The following is a 22,795-nucleotide window of genomic DNA, read 5'->3' on the forward strand; positions in this document are numbered from 1 at the left end:
ATATGTTATAGCCTTCACATATCCACCTCTAACTTTAATGAGGTTGGATTTTACTGAGTGTCCCTGAAGTGGCTGATTTTTAAAAACATACTTTTCCATTAACTTTTATTTCTCTATTTATTATAATTTATAGATTGAAAGTAAGTTTTTCACGCTAGGTTTTAAAACATAGCGTGTTTTAAACATCGGTATTTTAAAATTTTTTATTAAAATACTAAGTTAAGCAAAGTTTTACCACAAAGTTTTGCTAATTTTCCCCACACTATGTTTTTATTTACACCTGCATTTTTACATATTTTATTTTTTTTATCTTAAATTAAATTTTTGGTTACGACCACAGACAGCTGGTTACAGCTTATTGATGTATATTTACTCATTGGGACATAAATTTAATTTAAATATTTAAACTGATCAAAAATGGATTCCGAAGAGACACAAGATGACTTTAAAGAGGTACCAATGAATGTAGAAAAATATAGATGCAAAATAACCGCAAAGAAACACAACTATTCCAACTGAGTTGTCAGATGGTTCTCATATATTACTGTATGTAAATAACATCAGTAGAATCACATGGTGACATAAAATATTCTTAAAATTATACTAAAGAGCATAAAACCTTATGGATGTTCAGAGTGTAGACGTCCTGCAGCCACTTTTAGTCCCAGTCCTTCTTACCTGTATGAAGGTAGATCCACTTCTACATTATATTCTGTATAAGCTTCATATTTATTGTTTTTGCATTTTCAATCTGCTTTTTTAAAAAAACAAGAGTGGCAGCGCAGTAACAAAGTGACTGTTTTATTGAGATTCATAAACAGTAGTATGGTACGGTGGAGCGATAGCACAGCCTGAGTATTTAGCAACCCGTTCTTCGTCAGATCAGCACTGCACCGTTCGACATTTTATTTAGTTTTTTTGTACATGTGTGTTTAATTCACGCACATAAAACTAGAAACGAAAATAAATAAATAAATAAATAAAATACGCTGCATGCTTCATCGTCACCTCCCAGCAAAGTTGCCACGGTCCATATCCAGTCATTCACACGCTCCCTTTCATAAACTGTTTGATTCTTTACCAATATCATGTTTAAATAGTTCTAGAATAACTTCATCAATGCACTTATAAATCAGTGTTGTTGTTCTTAATCGTTCTCCACCTGCAATAAATATCAGTGTTCAAGATTTTACAACAAGAACCCAATAAAAACAAAACAAGATAAAAAATAAATGTGATAACCTCCCCAGGGCTCAGATCAGTTGCTGGACGCATGCAGCAGCGACGTGGAATGAATCTAACGTTGAACAGAAGCTCAGAAGTGACGGTGCTAACCAGGAGGAGAAAAAGAACCACCGCTACGTCAACGGACAAAGATGGAACCGTTTCTGCTCCAGTTTGTGACATGAGACAACAATAATAGAAAAGGACACATATCAAAACACAAAAGGCTTCGAAAGCGAAGGCTAACTCTTCGACAGGCGCTCCTCGTGGCGCCGCCGCAAAACTGCAAACAAACAAAACATTCAAGGGAAGCTTCAGACTTCCCCTTAATTATAAATACGATACAGTATAAATAACAGTACAAAAGATCGTAGAAAAGAAAAGAAGAAAAGAAGAAGACATGGGATGCAACAGAATCACAGCCTTGTCCTTGTGGATGTACACGTGTGACATGATAAGGCCTTGCCGATGCGACAGTGACAGAAACCACCAGAACAGTCTCCAACGAGAATCAAACATCCTGAAGTTCTTACTGTTTTTAGCTCCATTGAACCGTTTTCTGAACTTTTCACACATCATGAACAAAGAGGCTTTGAGACCAGACAGGTTGCCGGTCAGGTCAGGTGACAAACATGTGGACAAACTCTTACATAAGTCCTGCTCAGGCTCAGGGGACGGAGGGCTTCCTGTCCTGCCCCGTGTGGTCGCACAGGTCGCCAAACCCCAGATTACGTTCAAAGACTTTTCTTTTTTAAAACATCCAGCGCCAACAGTTCTGGCTTTATACATCTTCAAATACAGTGTGGGTCCGTTTATGAAATGATTGTCAAGGGTTCAGGTGATTTTAAAAAGAAAACAGTCTGCTGAGTCCAGTATTGTCCCACCTGCTACATAATCTACAGCCAGACACTGAATAAGAATGGTCATGTTTTGGGGATTCAGGTCTGTAAAACTGGATAAAATCCACATGTAATTTAACATATTTATCTAATTTATTTATGTATTTTCTTAGATGTGTGTGTGTGTGTGTGGGAGGGGGTGGGGGCAGACCCTATCCCAAACCAACGTTGGGGCAGTAATCCACTTCAGCCAGGAACGGGCTGCACCAGTCGTTCATTAATCCTTTAACATGTTAGAACACAGATTATTTCCCAAATTCCTAGAAACAAACTAGACTCAGATTATTGGTTTAATACATCAAGATGAACCAAATCACTGCCAAACTGTCACTTATGTAATTAATCGACTCTTTACATCTTCTGCCGTTAACTCGTCTCTTTGTCTTTTATCCAAATATATTACTTAGCTAATGTTGAAGCTTTGTAAGTTGTAGTTTTGTACAAAGCTCCACTTTTTAAATCCATCGCTCGGTTTGAACAACTGGTGCGACCGCTAGTCACATGACCTCCAACGATTAACGCAAACACACGTGCCACAAGTACGAACAAGCAGAACGAGCGTTATCGTATTTTACGATGGTGCCCAGATTACCCACAATGCAACACGACTGCCGACAGTTCTGCTGGACGTTTGTTATCTAGCTAACATTAACACCCGATCACAAGTGTCCAGCTTTTAGTGTTTGTGTTCACACCTGGTGTTAACATGATGGATCTCTGCTGTTGTTTCAGAACCAAGAACGTTAGGCTATTATCTATTGATCTCCGTCCTGACGTTCTTACGCAAAAATACATAATCTGCATAAAGAAGCCTTCATATTTTAACAGCTGCTGTCTCTAATGGATCTTTACTGCTGTTTCAGAACCAAGAACCAAGATTTTCAACACACGTTAAATTATTATCTACTGATCTCCATCCTGACGTTAGTTATTTTGGAGACCTGCACTAAACTCAGATTATAACTCCAACCCTGGAAGCTTCATTAGTCACATGATGAGACATCATTTATTCATGTGATCATTTCTACTAGTGGTTGAATGAATGAGTTAAACTCCTCTTTGACACATCAGCCCTGTTGAGTAGGTGGTCTTTAATGTGACCCAGGACTCATTGTGTGTTCACAGACGTGTCCCAGACCACCTCCACATGTGGACTGACACCAGATCAGTGTGCACACCTGGACCTGTTTAACCTGGACTCTAGAGACCAGATCAGTGTTCACACCTGGACTTGTTTAGCCTGGACTCTAGAGACTAGATCAGTGTTCACACCTGGACCTGTTTAACCTGGACACTTGTGATCTGATTCCCCAGGACGGATGTTAATGTGAGGCCTGAACGGGACCTTATTTAGAACCACGGAGCAGCACCCACCTAAATACATGGAGACATCTGAGTTGCTTGTTAACTTCTCATCTCATTCAGGAGTTTAATTGACAAAAGCCTGCAGTTAAACGTGGGATGAGGAAGGTTATGTATCCATGCTTTATACCCTTTGAATATTTGGCTTCCAAACCTCTTTTAATGCTCCTTGGTTGCATTTCTATTGGCTTCTTTAAATAAATCAGACAGTTGTCTACCCATGCAGACATGGGATAACCAACGAGGTCCTCACCTCATCAACCTGACACCAGGAGAACCAAAGGCAAATATCTGAAGTCAGGACTTTTCCTTCGCGTCAGGCTTGAGCACTGAGCCCACAGGCAACATATGAGGCAGTAAGTAACTGAGGCACAGTTTCATTACTGGGCTGGAGATGAGGACAAGGGGCTGGGCTGCTGAGGGTACACTGCACTCGGAAAGAAGACGGTAGAGTGGGGGACAGACGGGAGTAAAGGTCTTGACTATTGCATATATTACACTGGTTGGTCCACGGGCCCACCCCCTGTACACAAGATCGCTTTAAGGAAGCTAGTCCACCTAACTGGGGCCCTTGGAAACCTTACATGCTGCTTTGCACCAGTCAAAATGTTTGAGACGGTAAAGGTCCACGTGATGGAGTACCTGCTCCATGCAAGAGAGCAACACCATGATGACGGTCAGAGAAGAAGTTCAGTCAGTGGAAGACTTGAATAAGAGTCTGAGCAGCTCCCATTCAAACAGCAGGACCAGAGGACGCAGAAGGTCTGAAGCACCGTTCTTTGTCGTCGAGAAATCAGAAGATGCCCGTTTGCTCGGTCTCTACAGACGATATCCCAGAAGCCCTTGAGTTGGAACCGAAGGCTCTTTTTTAGTTCGTAGAGGACATGACATCGTTGTCTCGGATTGCGAAAGTGTTGCTAAAGCTGGAAAGAAACAGTCAAAGTCCGGCTGCACGTCACAAAATAAGGGAAGCTGCAGGTCCAGATGTTGGACGTCCTGCATGATACCAGTGCTTCTTCAGTATCTGACCTGTAGTCTGTCCATTAGGTGTATGTACAGTATTTAAAGGAGTATACTTCAACCAGTAGGATCAGTATTATATTGAGTTAAATCCTTCTCTTCGCTCTTTCTCCAGTTCCAGTGTACGACTCGTATTCTCTGTGGCTTCTCTAGCATCTCTGCCAATGACTGAGGAGATGGTTGAAATAAAATTAAATCATTTCTACAGTTAACTGAGAGAACAGCATGAGAATGTGTTGGCTTAACTTATCCTGGTCCTCTGGGGATAGATTTGGGAAATAGTTTATTTTACATTTTTAGAAGTTGTCTGCAGACGTAACTGCAAAAACGTACCGTGACAGGCTAGCCTCTCAGCTTAATAAAATGATATAAACTTAAATTAATATGATGATATCTCTGTTTTTTCGTATCTCAGGTCCACGGGGCCACAGCCACATGACTCATATATTGATCTTTGTCAGCTCTCCGGATTAAACCAGACATGATTGTTCCTTTGGCATGAGGCAGCTACTAGACTTTGCATCCAACCGATGAGCTTCTCCACGTCTGTATTACACATCTGTGTGTAGGAACAGCCAATCACCTGAGGATATATATATATATATATGTATCTGTGCACCAAACTCTGCACACGTCATTTATTGTTTTAGTTTTTTTGTGATTTACATATTTATAAGTCTTAATTCTTTACAAATAGTTATTTTTCTCACCAATTCTCTGATTTCATTCTTGATTCTTAGATTTATTTTTATTTTTTTTACTTTTATTTCACTTAATCACTTAAATCTGCTTTAAAGATAAATTCCAACACATTCTCAAGCACTTAAGTTGTCGTCAGGTTAAATCTCCAGTGCTCATGTGCTGCTCTTATTCTTCATACCTCTGTACACTGCTCTTTAGTTGTGTCTGGCTTTGATAGCATTTAATATTACTGTACTTACTGTGTGATGCATTTTGGTACATGCAACAAATGATCTGGATTCCACTTCGTCTGCACAGACTGAATATATATATATATAAATATTATTTTAGTTTTTTTAAAAGTCAGTGTAGTGTCTCACATTCCCCACTCGTACTGATTGATATAAAAATAACCGTAGTCCTGTGGTGACGTCCTAAGTGCTGGGTGTGGTCGTTAACATCCTCATAGCTAAGTGACAGACTCGAACACGTAGAACCACGACAGTGACGTACATTATATCCACACCACCAAAAAACTGTGTCCGCTACCGTTCAGGTATATTTTCAGCCGACCAGAGGCATCCTTCATGTTTTTTTTTTACTTCGTTAAACAGAGAGGGGTGCAGTGTTTGTTTTTTGTCTGCTTCACTCCAAACCAAACGTGCTCGTTTCCTCCACAGCGATCAGCAGCTTCTCATACAACATGGTGTATGACGGGTATGGAGGAAGGTCAAGGCGGTTAAAACACGTATGAGCCCTGAGACAGAAAGAGAGGAAGCAGAAGGAAAGAGGTTATATTGTTGAGGAGGTGTCGATCAGAAGCAGAAGTCTGGCTTTAGAGCTTCAGACAAACTGAGAAAACTATCCTGGAAAGACCTTCCATTCAGTGTCCATGATGCTAGCCTTACGTGTATTAAGACAGCAGTGAATAACGGATTATTCTCATAATAGAGAAGTTGAGAAGTTTATAAAATAAATAAAGATGTTGACTCAGTCAGGCTGGTAGATGGCAGCTGTTAGCTCCATGAACGCAGGAATGTGACGGAACAATATGTGGATGGACTATGATCCGTTAATATCTAAGATATTTATGAGGCTTCAGGCACGAATCATTATTATTACATTTTTGGCAAATCAAGATGTGGCATATTTAGCGCTTAGACCTCTAAAAACAAAATGTGATTTTTGCAAATTGGATTCAAACCAGAGATGGAGGTGGTTTGAATTTGAAATGAAATTGCAGTCATTTTCAATTTGTAATAAATAAATAAATAAATAAATAAATAAATATTATAATAACATGTGCAAAAATAATATGTAATAAAATAAAAAATAAAAATAATATGCAATAAAATAAAAATAAAACAATATGTAATAAAATAAAAAAAAAAATAATATGTAATAAAATAAAAAATATGTAATAAAATAAAAATAAAATGTAATAAATAAAAATAAAAATATGTAATAAAATAGAAATAAAAATATGTAATAAAATAAAAATAAAAATAATATGTAATAAAATAAAAATAAAATTAATGTATTTATGTAGCACTTTTTTAAATTAAAGTTACATGGTTGTTGGTTGTGAATTCATTGCAATTTCATTTTTAACATTGAATTATTTTATTATTCTTGTAAAGATTGTGTATGTACATTTTTTGTTTTTCTATTTTATTTTTATTCTATTTCATTTATAAATTATTATCTCTGTTTTATTTATTCATTTATTTTATTTTATTTTATATATTTTATTTTATTAATAATTTTTTTATTTCAAGCCCATCACATATTGCAAGTGTATTATTGTTATTATTCTTATTATTATTCTCTATTTTCCTCCTTTAGATAAATACACTTCCTTTCAGACTTTTTGAGTCTATTTAAATATTATTTATTATTATGTTCGGTCAAAACGCCAACGTTTGTAACGTGTCCTCTACGTTTTGAGCATCACATGATGAACATGGTAGTGGGATGGTTGCAAATCGCTGACTCGCCTCTTATTTAGAGTAAAGTCTTCATAGTTCATCTATCTCTGTCCACAGAGTCAAGCTCTGGCACGTTTCCCTTCGCTGCACTGAAACCTGAGTCCTGTGTTCTGTGTTTTTGTTTCTGCTGAGGACGCCAATATTTTAACAAATTAACGTCCTGCTCTAAGGTCAGAGGAGCACACCTTGTGCAGCGTGGCGTGTACCTGCACTGCAGAGGAGGGGACATACCAGAATAGCCCCTCTGCTGAGCTGATGCTTTCTGATAAACAATGTCAAAGCATCTGTACTATATATACGCTAGAGCTACTGTATATACTGTAGAGCTACAGCTGCAGTCAAATCATATAGGCTCAATCAAAATGCTGAAGTGTGAGCATGTACAGCTGGTTCCAGCTTACAGCTATTTCATTTAGACCTTCTCACTGTTTATTATTAAAAAACAACTAAACTAAACTAAATCATGAGCCGTCCTGTCTCTGATGAACACATAGTCCAGGTCTGGGATCAGGAGAGGACAAGGTACCTGGGTAGCGACGTGACTTTGCCCCACTTCTCGATGCAGAAGCGTCGGAGGCCGTTGGACCCTCGCAGGGCGGCGAAGCCCTCGTAGGGAACGCTGGACGTCCCGGTGACAAACTGCAGCAGGCGGAGGCGCTGCTCGTTGTTGAAGCGCTCCACGGCCGCCCAGAACCACCGCATCACGATGTGGCCGTCATGGTAACCTAGGGGGAGCCGGTCAGAAGGTTCATGGTCAGACGCCTCAGTTCCTTTATTCTGAGCTGCTCAGACTGGTCCTACTCTGCAGTGTGTCTGCACACTAAGCTGGTGTGTGAGGGTCAACACACACCTCCTCTGTACTCCGTGTTGCTCCTCCAGTCACCGAGGTCAATCTCTACCGTCCCTGCGATGACCAGCTCCAGCTCCCGAGCATCAAACACCGACACCAGCCTGGAGTCCACCACCTGGGGACAGGTAAAGGTTTAGTTAGTATAGGATCTACATGTTTAGTACAGTATATACATGATTATGATCCATTCACATCTATGGGCCTCACAGTCTAAGGCCTTCATGGGGTTGGGTGTTTTTGTCTGAGCTGTAAAAAATAATGAAATGTCATTTTTGCATTCAATTTAAAATAAAATAAAATAAAATAATATTAAGAAGAAAACTAATCAACTCACAACATGTAATAAATAGAGGAAATTGAGTCTAATAAACCCATAAATAAAAAAATAATAATATAAAAATATTTCTTATATTTGGTTTTATTTATAATATTTAGAATTTCCTGTTTCTATTTTTTACTTCTATTTTTGTTTTATATTGCATATTGTGTGTTTATCATACATAATAAAATAAAATAAAATAAACCAGTAAGAATAATAACAAGATTAATAAACTCACAATATGTAATAGTCAGTTTATTTCGTGTAATAAAAAACTTAAAGAAAAAAATTAAATTTAGTCTAATTCAATAAACCCAGCAATTTTCAATTTAAAATAAAATAAAATAAAATAAAATAATTAATAAACTCATGATATGTAATAATGAAAAACTTAAAGAGAAATGAAAGTTAGTCTTAATCAAAAATAAAGAAACAAAATAATACAACAATATGATATTTATAATATTTAAATATTCTGTTTTCAATTTTTTTATTTCAACTTTTATTTTATATTGCATATTGTGTGTTTACTAATAAAATAAAATAAACTAAAATAGACATCCACCTCGTAGAATCCTCTGACCAGCGCCTCCGTCTGCTGCACCACTCCTCTCTCCACCCTCCACTTGGCCATTCGCTCGATGTAATCCTTCTTGTTCTTCTCCGTCACCTGCAGGTTGGAGCCGCCCGACTTCAGCTCTCGCTCCGTCACCTGGCGTTCAGAGTTAATGGTTAAAACCATCATCAGAATAAATACTGAAAGGTTGTCATGAAGGGAACATATATGTGAAAGGACTGGACACCAAGCAGATATACTGACCTGACCAAAGACCTCCTCATTGACGGTGAAGGTGAGGTCCAGGATGTCAGTGATGTCGTTGTCTTTCATCCACTGCAGAGACTGGTGGAACTCCTCGTCCAGATACTCCAGATCAGACAGATCCGTCGCTCTACAGGACACACACACACATATATAACTCTCACCGTACCGTCTAGTCAACAGCTTCATGTTGATAGAAAAACAAAACAGATGGAAATATGCATCTTAAAAGTTCAGAGAGAGGGAAAGAGAAGCAGCAGGAAGCTAAACGTCTGAAATATAACCTCAGTTTTCACATTAAATTGATCCAAACTGTCTGTATTAGAAAAGTTTGCAAAGCACTGAGATCAACATTTACATTTATTTTATTTTATTTTATTAATAAACACAGAATACGCAATACAAAGTAAAATAAAAAAATGAAAACAAAAAATTTTAATATAATAAATCAAATATTTTTATATTAATTTTTGTATTTATAGGTTTATTGAATGAGACTAAATTTCCTTTATTTATTACATATTGTGAGTTTATTAGTTTTCTTATTATTATTCTTGTTATTATTCTTATTGTTTTAATTTATTAATAATAAACACATAATATGCAATATAAAATAGAACAGAAATAAAAAAAATTGAAATTCTAAATATTATAAATTAAATAAAATATATGAAATATTTTTTATATTATTATTTTTATTTATTTTTGATTAAAACTAAATTTCCATTTTCTCTTTAATTTATTTTTATTATCTGACTATTACATATCAGGGGTTTATTAATAATTTAATTTTAAATTGAAAATTGCTGCATTTTTATTTAAACCACCTTCAAATCTGACGTGATTTCATAATTGTTTACAGCCCAGATAAACTTAATATACCAAATAAAGAAGAAAAAAAACACACAAAATATAAATTTAGACTGAAATCCCGTCAAGGCCTTAGCACAGTGGTTCCCAACCTTTTTTGGCTTGTGACCCCATTTTGAGATCAGAAATTTCCGGTGACCCCAGAGACATTTTTTTTCTTAGAATTAGTTTTTGATCATGTTTGTTTTACCGAGTTGCAAATACAGAGTATCCAGATTAGTGCACAAAGTGACATTTTATTTTAAATGTACAGTTAGGTGTGCCTGTCTTTACAAGTCTGAAAATTAAAACTGAACAATCTCTCAATGAATTATGAAAAACTAGTGCAGCATTTTAAACTGGCCACAGTGAAAATTTGAACAATGGAAAGTTACAGTGCTTCCTTCCGTTTCAGCTTCAGTTTGTCTTTTGTGTATTGTTATTGTCTCTTTCAACTCACCACATTTAATAAAATAATTTTAATGGGATGGCTGAGCCTGCACACCTCGCTGCAGCCTTGCAAAGTCAGGTGCTGTAGTAGACACAGCGCATCTCATCTCTGACGTCACATCCAGTCGGGAACGGTACTTCGACTTCATGTACACAAGGGCACTAAATCCAGCTTCACACAAATATGTGCTTCCAAAAGGAACCAACATTTTTAGAGCACACATTGAGATCTCTGGGTAGTCATTTTTTGTTCCAAACCAGAATTCCTCCACCGGCACTCGCGAATGGCATCGCTGTTGCGCTTTGTCATATGACAGATCAATCAGCTGTTCAACAGCGGTGGCAGGCAGGTCAACTGTGCCTGCATCACAGTGAAATGGGTCCCTCACCCAGTCAAACTTTGACATATCCACGTCTGGGAAATAAGTGGCGAAGTTCTCTTCTAGGCGTTTCAGGTGGCTGCACATCTCCGTTGTGGGGCACTTATCGATGCTGTTGTCTTTTAAAAACTGACTCATCTGGGGGAAAGGGGCGAAGTTTGCCTTTGAAAGGCTTTCTCGCCAGTAAGCGAGTTTCCCCCTGAATCCATCAATACGATCACTCATCTGCATGAGATTCTTGCTTTTCCCCTGCATGCTTGTGTTTAGTTCGTTTAGTTTTCCAAAGATGTCCGTTACATATGCAAGGAGACACATTTTCTGCTGGTCACACAGAAAGTCAACAAAATCAGTTTTTTTCACATCCATGGAAAACGCTAACAGTTCGTTTCGCATATTGAAAAACCGCCCCAACACGTTACCTCTGGACAACCACCGTGCCTCTGTGTGAAACAGTAAATTTTCATACTCTGAGCCCATGTCGGCACATAGTTTTGCGAACAGACGTGCGCGCAGAGGATGTGGCTTGATGTAGTTCACCATGGTTACGACCTGCTGCAGTATGTCTGCGATGGGCGCACTCAGTTCTTTAGATGCCAGTTGTTCACGGTGAATCATGCAGTGATTCCATATTGCAGATGGGGCCCGCTGGGTGATACAGTAAGTGTACGCAAACCATTTCGTCGTCCCGCCATAGACGGAGCCCCGTCAGTGCAAAATCCCACCATACGCTCCCAGGGAATTCTGTTTTCCTCCATATAATGTTGAAGGACATCGTACATTTCTTGGGCAGTCTCATGTTCAGGAAGAGGGAGACAGAACAAAATATCCTCGTGAATTGCATTCTCCTGCATGAAACGAACAAATGTCAAAGCATGGGCATTTTTTCCTTCCGTACTAACATCCATTTGAAGAGCATAAGCTGGGGAATTGCGAAGTTTTTCTGTCAGCGTGCTCTCTTGGTCACCAGCAATTGCGTCAATCCGTCTTTTCACAGTGTTATCGGACAATGGTATGGTCTTCAGTTTTTGAGCGTCTTCCTCCCCGCACATCGTTCTTACCATTTCGATCGCAGCTGGTAATATTAATGTCTCAGCAATGGTATGCAGCTTCATAGCCTTGGCAATGAGATAGCTCACCTCAAAAGAGGCTTTCAGAGCCCGCTCACCCACCGTCATGGCCTTTTTAAAGTACACTCGCTGTTTATTCAGCTCGGCACATTTATTTTCGAAAAAAGATTTTGGTTTGCCGACATGTTCTTTGTGTGTTGTCTCAAAGTGTCTTTTAAGTTTGTTAGGTTTCATATTCTCGGCAGACAGGACATTACCACACAGCAGACATTTCGGCTTCTCCTCGTTGCTTTCAATAACGCTAGTAAATCCATACTGAAGGAAACTTTCGTCGTATTTTCTCTGTCTTTTTGGTGTCTGTTTCTCCGTTCCTCTTGGAACCGTATCAGTGTCAGGCTGGCGAAGAAATCTTTCCATTTTGTTTTCTGTTGTTCTCTACTGAAGTTTGTTTAGACTCGTTGAAGCGCGGGAACTCAAGTAGCTGTGGCTCGTGCAGTCACGTCATCGCAGCCGTGAATCAAGATGCACCAGCGCTGATATTTTTATATGCTGCATTTTATTTGAACTCGATTTATATTAATGAAAGTGAAAGAAAACAGTTGTTTAATATTTTCTGTGGTGTTTTTAATCATAATTTTAAAAATAATAATAATTTGTTGATTTTTTTATTTATTTTTTAATTATTAGACATTTCAGGCGACCCCATTTGAATTTCAGGCGACCCCACGTGGGGTCGCGACCCCAAGGTTGAAAAACACTGCCTTAGCATGTGAGGTCCAACCAGACAAATTAAAACATTAGAGGCTCATAAGGAGCAAATATAAACACTGATGGTTCTTATTCCATAACCGTCACGTTTTATTGTTCTAGTGGCTAATTTAACATCTGGCTGAGGGACAACAACACCAGTGATCAGACTCAAGAAGTAAATGACTCGTAGACTTGAAGATGAGATGTGTTTGTGTTTCTACTCACAGTCTGAGCAGAGCCTTGTAGAAGGGTCTGGTGAAGAACGCATCCAGTAAGTACTGATGGATCAGAGCCAGGCCCAGAATACGACCACTGAAACGGAACCTGGACACAAATATACAGAGAAGTTCTAGTCATTTGATTCAACGGAAAACAAAAACCTTGTTTCTTTAGGGTTTTGTTAATTAACTTTGACAGAAAGATTTATTGGACTGAATCAAGGAGAAGACAAGGAAGACAATGACAGACTTTAGGAAGCTACAGGAGACCACCTCTAGGACATTAAGATCAGATCAGGACGTCCGAAGTAATGATAAAATGAATGTTTCTGGAGGTTTACCACTAGCTGACGCAGTGTGTGCTCATCAGTCATTTCAATAACACGTTTCTCACCATTCCAGATGATTCTCAACAAAAGCCGACATGGGGCTGATCTGAACGGTGTAGGTGTCGTTGGCTGAGTATTCAAAGAGGCCGTAGTACGGGTTGAACAGCTCCTGAGACAAGAGGAAGAAGAACTCCCTGGATGGACCGCTGTAATCTAACCTGGAGAGACAAGAGGACAGAGACAGGGGATTAAAACACTGACAGAGCTCAGTTACGTAGTCTTCATGTTTCAAATAGTTTACAAACTCTAAAAGCAATGTCAGATAAAACCAATTAGGTGACATGAGAGCACAGACCGTCCTTGTTTATTGTTTCTCTAACATCTTTCCTCAGAACACCATAATGCATTAAGCTTTACAGTTTCTTCTGCTAGTTGTACAACGTCTCCCCCACAAGCAGAGAACGCCAGATATTCTGTTGTTGGCTGCAAGAACAAACACGAGAGACTTCACTCTGTCACACATCTGAGGAAGTGAACATGCAGCGGATTACTTCAGTTCTGCTCCTGCAGCCAACAACACAATATCTGGAGCGTTTTACTTGTACAACGAGGCGGCTGCTTGTTTTTGGGAGGATCTGAACACCGGCCGTGGGCGCTTGTTGTGTTTTTATCATCACAGCGGGGGCTGCTAACCTGAACGGTTCATTCAGGCACATTGTTTATAAGAAAGGGAAGTAAAGCGGAGAAGGTGGATTTTGGCTAACATGCGCCATTTAACCCTCATACCTGATATGGACAAAAGTGTCCTTTTCAGGTTTTATTTTTTTGATTACTCAGTGTTGGTTATGCTTGCTGCTATGATATTTGGTAAAGGTGTGTATTTTTTAACAAATTTTGATATTTCAAAAACAAATCCCATAATACTCTATTTTTTCACTGTGTAACCTAGTTACCACTAAGGGGCATCAAAAAAACTGGCATATAAAGCGTTAAAATATTGAAAATAATCAAACATTTGGTATTTATGATTAGGACTGAAGTAGATTAAAAGATTTATGTAAAAAAAGCAAAAAAAAATATTAACATATGCCATTTTTATGGCATTTTAAAAGAGGACACTTTTGTCCCTTAGTGGTAACAACGTAGCTATTTTAAAATAAATCAGGTATGAGGGTTAAAGGAGCATTTACTAAAATATTGGCCACTTGCAGGCAGAGCACCAACCGTAGCATAAACCTAAACTCTCACTCTCAATAGAAATGCATTAACATGAGGAATAAGTTGTAGTTGTGACAGCCAAGGCCACACTGCTACATCTGATCCTGACACACAGCTGATGAAGCTAGTGTTAGCATTCCTGCAGGCAGCTACGTGGCTGATTGGCAGATTGACAGCTGTCCTGATAGATAGTTCAGGAATGAATGGACAACTCCACCACAGAAGCCGATGAACTCTTGTTGAACAGTGTCACATCTGATTCTATATCTGTGTATTTCCACTCGTTCCTTACACTAAGGAACTACCCAACTTAAAAAGAGATGCCGTTAAGTCCACTAATGTGCCGTGTGAACATGTCCTGCTCCTCCTGCTATTTGAGAAAAGTTTGCATTGTTAGAATCGTCGTTTCTGGACGATAACACGTTAATTTATTCATTTTCTGTAACCGCTTGTCCTCTGGAGGGTCATGGGGGGGGGGCTGGATGGAGCCTATCCCAGCCGTCATTGGGCGAGAGGCCATCCTGGACAGGTCTCCAGTCTATTACAGGACTAACACAGAGAGACAGACAACCAGAAAGGACCCAGTCGGCCCCTGGATTAGAACCCAGAACCTATGGAGGTCTGGGTCGTATGGAAGCTTCCAGGGTTGGAGATATAATCTGAGTTTAGTGGCAGGTCTCTAAAAAAACTAACGTCAGGACGGAGATCAGTAACTAATAACGTGTGTTCTTGGTTCTGAAACAGCAGCAGTAGAGCTCCATTAGAGACAGTAGCTGTTAGGAGTTTGTTAATACCAGGTGTGAACACTGGACGGATGTCAATGCACAGGTTTGGGTTTTACAGTACAGTGAGAATGCCTCACCCCTCCTCCCCCAGGAAGGTGACGTAGAGTTTGTTCCTCTGCAGCTCTTTGCGTGAATACGCCATCACTTGGTTAAAGGTTCCTTCCAGCAGGTGTTCTCTCCTGATCAGCAACCTGCGGCAACCCCAACGCACCAAGAAGAACCACAAGGTTATAAAAATCTTTCAGTGATGTGAACTTTTTTACAAACACAAAACTCTGAGGACATCATCATATCAGTCTCAGGAGTATACAGTGCAATATTAGGATTAGGGTTGGTTGTTTTGATGTATTTCCATTTCTGTAATTTACTAAAGGGTCTTACTTGATCTTTCCTGGTCCCTGGCCGTAACCTTTAGCTTCTAACTTCCTGTAGAAGTTTCGTAGTTTGGCTTCAAAGTCCCTGCGATAAGGAGCCGGAGCCCTGGCTCTCTGCAAACCTGCACACAAACGCACATTAATAAAGAAATAAACGACGGGGAAAGAAGAGTCTGAGGATGTGATGGGACATGCAGAATATCTGGGACATCAGTTCATATCAGTGAGGCCTTTAAACTGTTTCCTACTTATCTCACATTTCACTTCACTGGCAGGAGAAAAAGGTGGAGTGAGCTCTGGTGGATCTTTCTCATAATGAGACTAATGTTTCTGCTTTCTACAAGGACAACAGCCAAACCAATGAATGGAGCATAATAACAGGCCGAGCTTCCCTGCCGTGACCCAATTTCCTTTTATAGAAACTCCCATTAATATAACACACACAAACACACACACACACACACACACACACAGACACATTTAGTTGGCCTGCTTGAGGTCTGCCGGAGCTCGTTAAGATAACATTAGTGCTCAGTAACACAGCAGGCTCTGTCAACCACTGTGGTTAAGGTCTTTCTCTGTGAGTGTCTGATGTCCACTGTCGACATTCACACAATAGCGTGTATGCAGGTGAAGGACGTCTGGAAACAAATGGACAAACCCTGGAAACATCTTCTACAAAAGGACAATCAAGGCCCACTAACCCCAATCAAAGTCATGTATTTGCCACTGGATTGCTTATGTATTACTAGCAGGGTTCACTGAGCTAAAGAAGTTAAGACTTGCAAGTGACCACGGGTCTAGATGGATGAATAGGTCAGAGACATCTCCACTTTGCAGCCTAACGTCTGTCCAGACTTCATGATTCTTAACAGGCAAGAGGCAGAAACACTCTTGGACACTGGATTAGTTTTATGACAGGACTTCTGTGTTAGGAGAAAGAGGGTAGGTAATATCTAAAGGTGTAATTTTTACTTTACAAGTTACAGACATGGATGATTCACACAGGATTAAAATCACAGACGACCTCTGTGATTATTACAAATTACCGGAGGTCCCCAGATAAAACTAGTCCCGTGTAAACATGGCTTTACTCAAATATACTGACTTTATCTCTGGTTATGACGTCTCTGCTGCTTCCTGCTGCCTCTCCGCTACAAGTTAATGTTAAAACTTTTATCCCTCTACACTTTTTGAAAGCTTTAGTTACTTTGTAGATTAATAATAATAATATAAAACACATAAACACACATCTAAATCTGCTGCCACGCATGTTTTGAGCTTCTTCCAGTGAATGTGTCTCCATGCTACGCGGCCACATCTTGACTTTGCCTCCAAACATCTGTCCAGACTTTGATTTATTACAAGAAAAAAAAAACATGAAACCTCAGGATTTGTTCTCTGTTGTGTGATAAATTAAAGGATTATCTTATTTTATCTTATAAATCAAAGTTTGGCAAAGTCAAGACGTCGCCTGAGTGGATTAAAATCACACAGTGACTGATGTCAGATCATATCTCAGTCCACCTCTCCTGTTCACAGAAGGACTTACTCCTCTTTCAAACCATCTGGATAAAATGTGGACCGTCCTTTGTCCCTCAGATGCCGCCATACCAACGATAACAACCACAACAACAATATAAAACCACACTTAAAGATGTAACGGAGGCTGGTCCTACCTGGAGAGTTCTGTGGGGAGGAGGCGGGTGAGCAGCGAGGAGAGAAGCTGAAGCCGGGGTGGATGGGGTGAGGTGGGACGTAAGACATGATTTCCTCTTCAAATAAACTGCAGAGAGGAGACAGAGCACGGAGGATATCGTTTCATACACAGCACAGCGTCAGAACACTTGATGCTGGGTCCGTGGCAGGTTTGGTGAAGTTTCTTTACCTCAACAGGATGACCAGGTCTGCATCACACGACAGCTTCTCCACGCCCTGAGTGCCTTCTGTCCGGATGTAGTGGATCTTTTCTCTGAACAGTAAAGAGGTGAATCCAGTCAATGTTCATACAAGCCAATATTTGGAAAATACAGATTAGATTTTATTAGATTTTTTTTAAACCACATTCGCAAAAAGAAAATTAAGTCTAATATTAACCTTACGAGTATCTCTTTTTCCAGTGTTTTTCTCTTAGGATTTAAAAATAAAAAAATCAAATAACAGTTTTAGTTTAAATGCAAGCTTGAAATACTCCCCCAGAAATGCATGGACCAATAACAATCTATGCACAGCATGAAGCTCTTTTAAATCTGCCTACAGCAGGAAATGAAGTCGTAAAAACCGAGCATCTTTGATCGTTAATCATCTCTTTGTTGGACCTGTATTTCCATGCTATCGTTTCTGAGTCATTTGAGGAGGAGGCCTACCTCAGAGCGTGGTTTCTGCTCAGACTGGGCTGCCTCTCCTGCAACATGTCAAATATGTTGGGCTGTCGAAGGAACGCCACGATCTTGTCATTGTACGCTGATGAAAGAGAGATCAGACACGGAGTCGTCAGAAGGTGAGTGAGCTGTCTGTGTCTTATACGTGATAATGAGAGTGGCATACATGGAGCGCTCAGCTGCTGTGGGTCTGCTTGGTGCTGGCTTCGTATGGCGGCTACCAGACTGTTTCCAGGTCTGGCCATCAGAGAAGCTCCACGACTCCTGGACACGTCAGAAGCCTGAGAACGACAGGACACACCTTTAAAACTCAATGATCCGACAAGGATCATTCAGGTCTAGAGGTGGGGTCCACCCTGGACAGGTCTCCAGTCTATCACAGGGCTAACACAGAGAGACACTCACACCTACGGCCAATTTAGAATCACCAATGAACCTAACCAGCATGTCTTTGGACGGTGGGAGGAAGCTGGAGAACCTGGAGAGAGGGAAGGCATGCAAACTCGGGGAGGATTTCAGTACCTCGCCGGCGCTGTAGCTGCGTAGTCTCTGCAGGTGCTGCCTGTGGGCGAGGTGGCCGGGCAGACGTCCATTCTGCAGAGGGATTCGAGGGTCGATGAAGGTCGTGGCTCGACTGTTGTGATCCACAAAGAAAGACTGGAGGACAGAGAGAACATGGACTCAGACTACACAGTATACAATATATTATAAACTACAGGTTCTGCAACATGAGAGTATCAGACATTCGTAAACATCTCTTATTGGAAAACAGTTTGAAACTTTAGTATAACAGCATATATTTTTATATTTTCTAGATTCCTACTCCACGGTAGACCTAATAGGTCCCGTTCAGTGTGTCCTGTGTTCACACCTGGACCAGCTCTTCAGATCTGATCCTAGTTTCTCTGGATGTGAATAAAATCCAACATCATTCGTGGTGCAGTAGAAGATTTTAGCAGCTGCTGTCTCTAATGGATCTCTACTGTCGTTTCAGAACCATGAACAGAGCTGTTTTTCGTGTGCGCGTCATGACGTCTTCATTGATCTCCGCCCCAAAGTATTTACCCATTTACTGAAATGTCCTGTGACTTGTGTAACGAGACATTTCAATAAACTCTTTGTTGCGTCTGACCTTCTCTGGAGCTCATCCAGCTTGAACCAGCAGATTTCAAACAGCTGAACAGAACTATCAGCCCAGTTGCTCTGTCCTTGCCTTGTTTTCGTCTAGCTGGCATTTCCAGGCATGACGCAGTGCCGACTTTAAGATGTGAAAGGGTCGTTGTACACGTGTGAGGGGTCCTACCTTGCCCTGAGGGTCAGTTTTGATCTCCCAGCCCCTGGGCAGCTCCAGCTGGGTGTCTGCAAACTTGTTGAGGAAGACCACCAGGTCCCTGTTGTGTTGGTAGCGCTCAAAGTTCCTGGCATCGCGACGCACCTTCAGGATCATGTGCTTCACACAGCTGCTGCTGGTGAACATCCGGTAGGCTGCCTGAGGAGACAAATGACACCTACAGGTTTGCTGTCTGCTCAGCTGATGATGTTAGTTATTTTAGACCTAAACTGTTAAAAAAAGCATCACTGACAATAAAAAATCAGTTTAGTTGTCAGACTTTATGTCATGAGATTCTAACCATAGTAATTAAACATGTAGAAGATGCAGTACTCACATAGTTGCTGTGCAGCACCGTGAAGAATTCTGGATGAGTGATGAACTTGACGGCAGGTGATTGGAGGAGATGGCTGATCTTCTGGTGATTGACAGGGGAGGCGGGGCCTGCAGAGAGACGACAGGTGGATTAGTAATGATCAGTGATGGGACGTACTGCGCCGAGGCTTCGTAGCGTGTGTCGAGAAATCCAGGAAGACTTTTATAAAGTGCTTGACGAGGCTTGCTTCATTAAGGCCGAGTGACGTCACCGATGACGTCTGAAGCCTCAGCTGTTGAGAAAGTGGTTTGATTACAGATCTTTATTATAGATTTAACTGCCAAACACCATATACAAACAGCTGAGAGGTAATAGATTAATATTTTAATCTTGTTTTATTTAAAAAAGCAAAATATTGAACGTTCAAGAGCATTTCTTTTAGATAATACTCACATATTTAAGTATTTAATACAGTCTAAAGGATCTGAACACTTCCTGTATTACTGTATTACTGGAAACTTTAGATTTCTATTTAGATTTCTTCAGTAAAATGGATTTTAATCCACAAACACAACAGAACAACTGTAGATGGAGCACACACTGAAAACACTGGTGTGGTACATTTAATAATGGTCCATCCTCTTCTTGTGTTAAGCAAACCTTTTTCCTCTGGACAGGAAGATTTTGAAAACTGCTAACACAAGATTTTTTTTTAACTGAGGTATTGTATTTATACATATTTCACTACATGATGTAAGGCTTAAGTCTTATAGCTGGGTGACGACGTCTTGCATCAGACATTATAAAACCGCAAATGATGAAAACATGTCGAACCAGAATTATTCTTTCGATATCAAAACAACTCGTCTCTAAACAATCCAACACACTAGAGGAAGAACTATCTCTTCAGTCTATTCTTTAGTTGATAAGTGTGACTTCTGAGAGCTGTACCTGTCGGAGGAGAATCAGAATCGGTCTCGGTGCTGCCGCTGCGCTCTAACCTGGGACCCCCACCGTCCTCCTCTGTGGCCATGGTCCTCTGGATGTTCTGGTACCTGCAGGATGAAGGATTAATGGTTTTACTAGATCCTATTTTATGTCTTCACGTCTATGACACATTTCACACATATGCAGACATTGTGTAACGTTGTGCATGTTTTTTATTATCATTTGTTTCTGAACTTCACTGCACCGCTTAGGTTGAGTTCCCAAACCAGACACCAGGTGTCAGCCTAACGCCACTAAAAGAACTGGATGAGCTTCAGCTTGACTCAGACTGTTGACTTGTTCAGCTCAGCATTTTACTTTCTAACTACAAGCTTCAAACTTCCAAACCAAAAAGAAATGAAAAATGGTCCGTGTATTCTTTGGTATTTCAAGTTTGGTTTTAGATTTTAATATAATAAATAAATACATAAAAGTTTATTAGTCTTTCAATTTAAAAAACATCCTTTACAACAAACGTCCTTTAATCTATGAAAACAGAAACCACAAAGAGAAGTAAAGGAGGAAGGTTATTTGATTCATATGAAAGCAGAAGTTTTTGTAGGTGAAGAAGAAGAAGAAGAAGAAAAAGAAAAAGAAAAAGAAGAAGAAGAAGAAGAAGAAGAAGAAGAAGAAGAAGAAGAAGTTGTTTCCATGAATACAATGATCCTGATGCCTGGACCGGAGAGACCTGAACCAGAGAGACCTGGACCAGTGGCCACCATGGAGACTACTTCCTGGACCAGAGAGACCTGGACCAGAGAGACCTGGACCAGTGGCCACCATGGAGACTACTTCCTGGACCAGAGAGACCTGGACCAGAGAGACCTGGACCAGTGGTCACCATGGAGACTACTTCCTGGACCAGTGGTCACCATGGAGACTACTTCCTGCTTCAGCCAAGGACATTATGGATGTTGTATTTGGTTTTTGACTTTTTCCAGTTTTATTTTTTAAATCACGTTAGTAGAAAGAAAATTAAGTCTAATATTAACTTCATCTTTTACAGAATAAAAGATTTCTTAAGAAGTTTCTTTTTCATATTATTTTTGGATTTAAAAATCAAAGAATCAAATAACAGTTGTTTTTCCTGTTTCTGGTTTTAAATGAAAACTTGAAACACCAAAAATCAGACAGACTTAAGCACTTCATTGGAGTATTTTTTTTCCCATTTTATATAATTTTTCAATTCATTGTATTTTATTTTGTTGGGTTGTATAATAAACGCTTCTTCTATTTGTAGAAGAGTTTTGAGCCAACAGGGGTAACAATAAAGCATCTACATTTCCTTGCCAACCTGCAACTCCCATCTGCTACTGCCCACGTCTAAATATAGAACTTTTAATTTATTTTACTTTTAGTTATTTCATTATTTTTGTGCACACATTTGTAAATTGTGCTCAAATCAGTGAATCGCAAAAAAGATCTTTTTTAAAAACCCCGTCCAACGCTGAAGAGTGACATTAACTCAGTCTGACCTCCGGTTGAGCTGCTCCATCTGCTGGGTGGACCCTGAGCGGGGGATGCCGTGGCTACACTTGCCGCCGTGGCTCGGCCTCTGCCACGTCGTGGTCCGGTTGACGTGGTCCACGTAGAAAACTCTGCCATGGCTGTCGATGCGAGCTTCCCAGTCTGTGGCAACAGAAACATGGAGGAGAATCAGACAAAACTCATTTGCTACAAGAGATGTCTTGACCCGGTAACGATCTTTTAATATTGAGTCCTGATCTGATGTTAAATGTCCTAGAGTTGGTCTCCTGTAGCTTCCTAAAGTCTGTCCTTGTCTGTCCTTGTCTTCTCCTAGAGTTGGTCTCCTGTGTCTTCCTAAAGTCTGTCCTTGTCTTCCTTGTCTTCTCCTAGAGTTGGTCTCCTGTAGCTTCCTCAAGTCTGTCCTTGTCTTCCTTGTCTTCTCCTAGAGTGGACTGGATTCAGTCCAATAAATCTTTCTGTCAAAGTTAATGTAGTGTGGAGAGGGTAGCTGGTACCTTGTGTTCTCTACTCCAGAAATGTTCTGGTCATCCAACGCTGCCATAAACTCCCTAACCCTCTCTGGAAGATGTTTCTCCTTGACGCTGTCTCCAGGAAACTTTTCTCTTCTTTTAAACGTTCAGTGTTTGTTGTTGTTGTTTGGGTGCAGCCTTTGACTGAGTGGACTCCATGGATTCTGTTTAGATGATCAACTACTACCACCTCACCAAACA

General features: G+C 40.1%; 1 protein-coding gene across 1 annotated transcript in view; it reads right to left on the bottom strand.

Moving 5' to 3' along the window:
• Nucleotides 1-5,831: 5,831 nt before the first annotated feature.
• Nucleotides 5,832-22,795, bottom strand: part of LOC311503140 (E3 ubiquitin-protein ligase HECW1-like) — a gene marked incomplete at both ends in the record, with an annotated part of 49,876 nt that continues 32,912 nt past the window's right edge. Inside the window, 18 exons of the mRNA XM_084565678.1 lie at nucleotides 5,832-5,943; nucleotides 7,701-7,899; nucleotides 8,025-8,139; nucleotides 8,909-9,055; nucleotides 9,164-9,293; nucleotides 12,885-12,983; nucleotides 13,272-13,424; nucleotides 15,287-15,400; nucleotides 15,591-15,705; nucleotides 17,263-17,369; nucleotides 17,472-17,555; nucleotides 17,950-18,046; nucleotides 18,131-18,245; nucleotides 18,487-18,621; nucleotides 19,268-19,453; nucleotides 19,632-19,738; nucleotides 20,562-20,665; nucleotides 22,073-22,226. Of these exons, the coding sequence (XP_084421804.1) occupies nucleotides 5,832-5,943; nucleotides 7,701-7,899; nucleotides 8,025-8,139; nucleotides 8,909-9,055; nucleotides 9,164-9,293; nucleotides 12,885-12,983; nucleotides 13,272-13,424; nucleotides 15,287-15,400; nucleotides 15,591-15,705; nucleotides 17,263-17,369; nucleotides 17,472-17,555; nucleotides 17,950-18,046; nucleotides 18,131-18,245; nucleotides 18,487-18,621; nucleotides 19,268-19,453; nucleotides 19,632-19,738; nucleotides 20,562-20,665; nucleotides 22,073-22,226 (2,273 nt within the window). The remainder of the gene's footprint in view (nucleotides 5,944-7,700; nucleotides 7,900-8,024; nucleotides 8,140-8,908; nucleotides 9,056-9,163; nucleotides 9,294-12,884; nucleotides 12,984-13,271; nucleotides 13,425-15,286; nucleotides 15,401-15,590; nucleotides 15,706-17,262; nucleotides 17,370-17,471; nucleotides 17,556-17,949; nucleotides 18,047-18,130; nucleotides 18,246-18,486; nucleotides 18,622-19,267; nucleotides 19,454-19,631; nucleotides 19,739-20,561; nucleotides 20,666-22,072; nucleotides 22,227-22,795) is intronic.

Source organism: Chelon labrosus (assembly GCF_963514085.1).
Source record: "Chelon labrosus genome assembly, chromosome: 18".
Classification (NCBI taxonomy): Eukaryota; Metazoa; Chordata; class Actinopteri; order Mugiliformes; family Mugilidae; genus Chelon; species Chelon labrosus.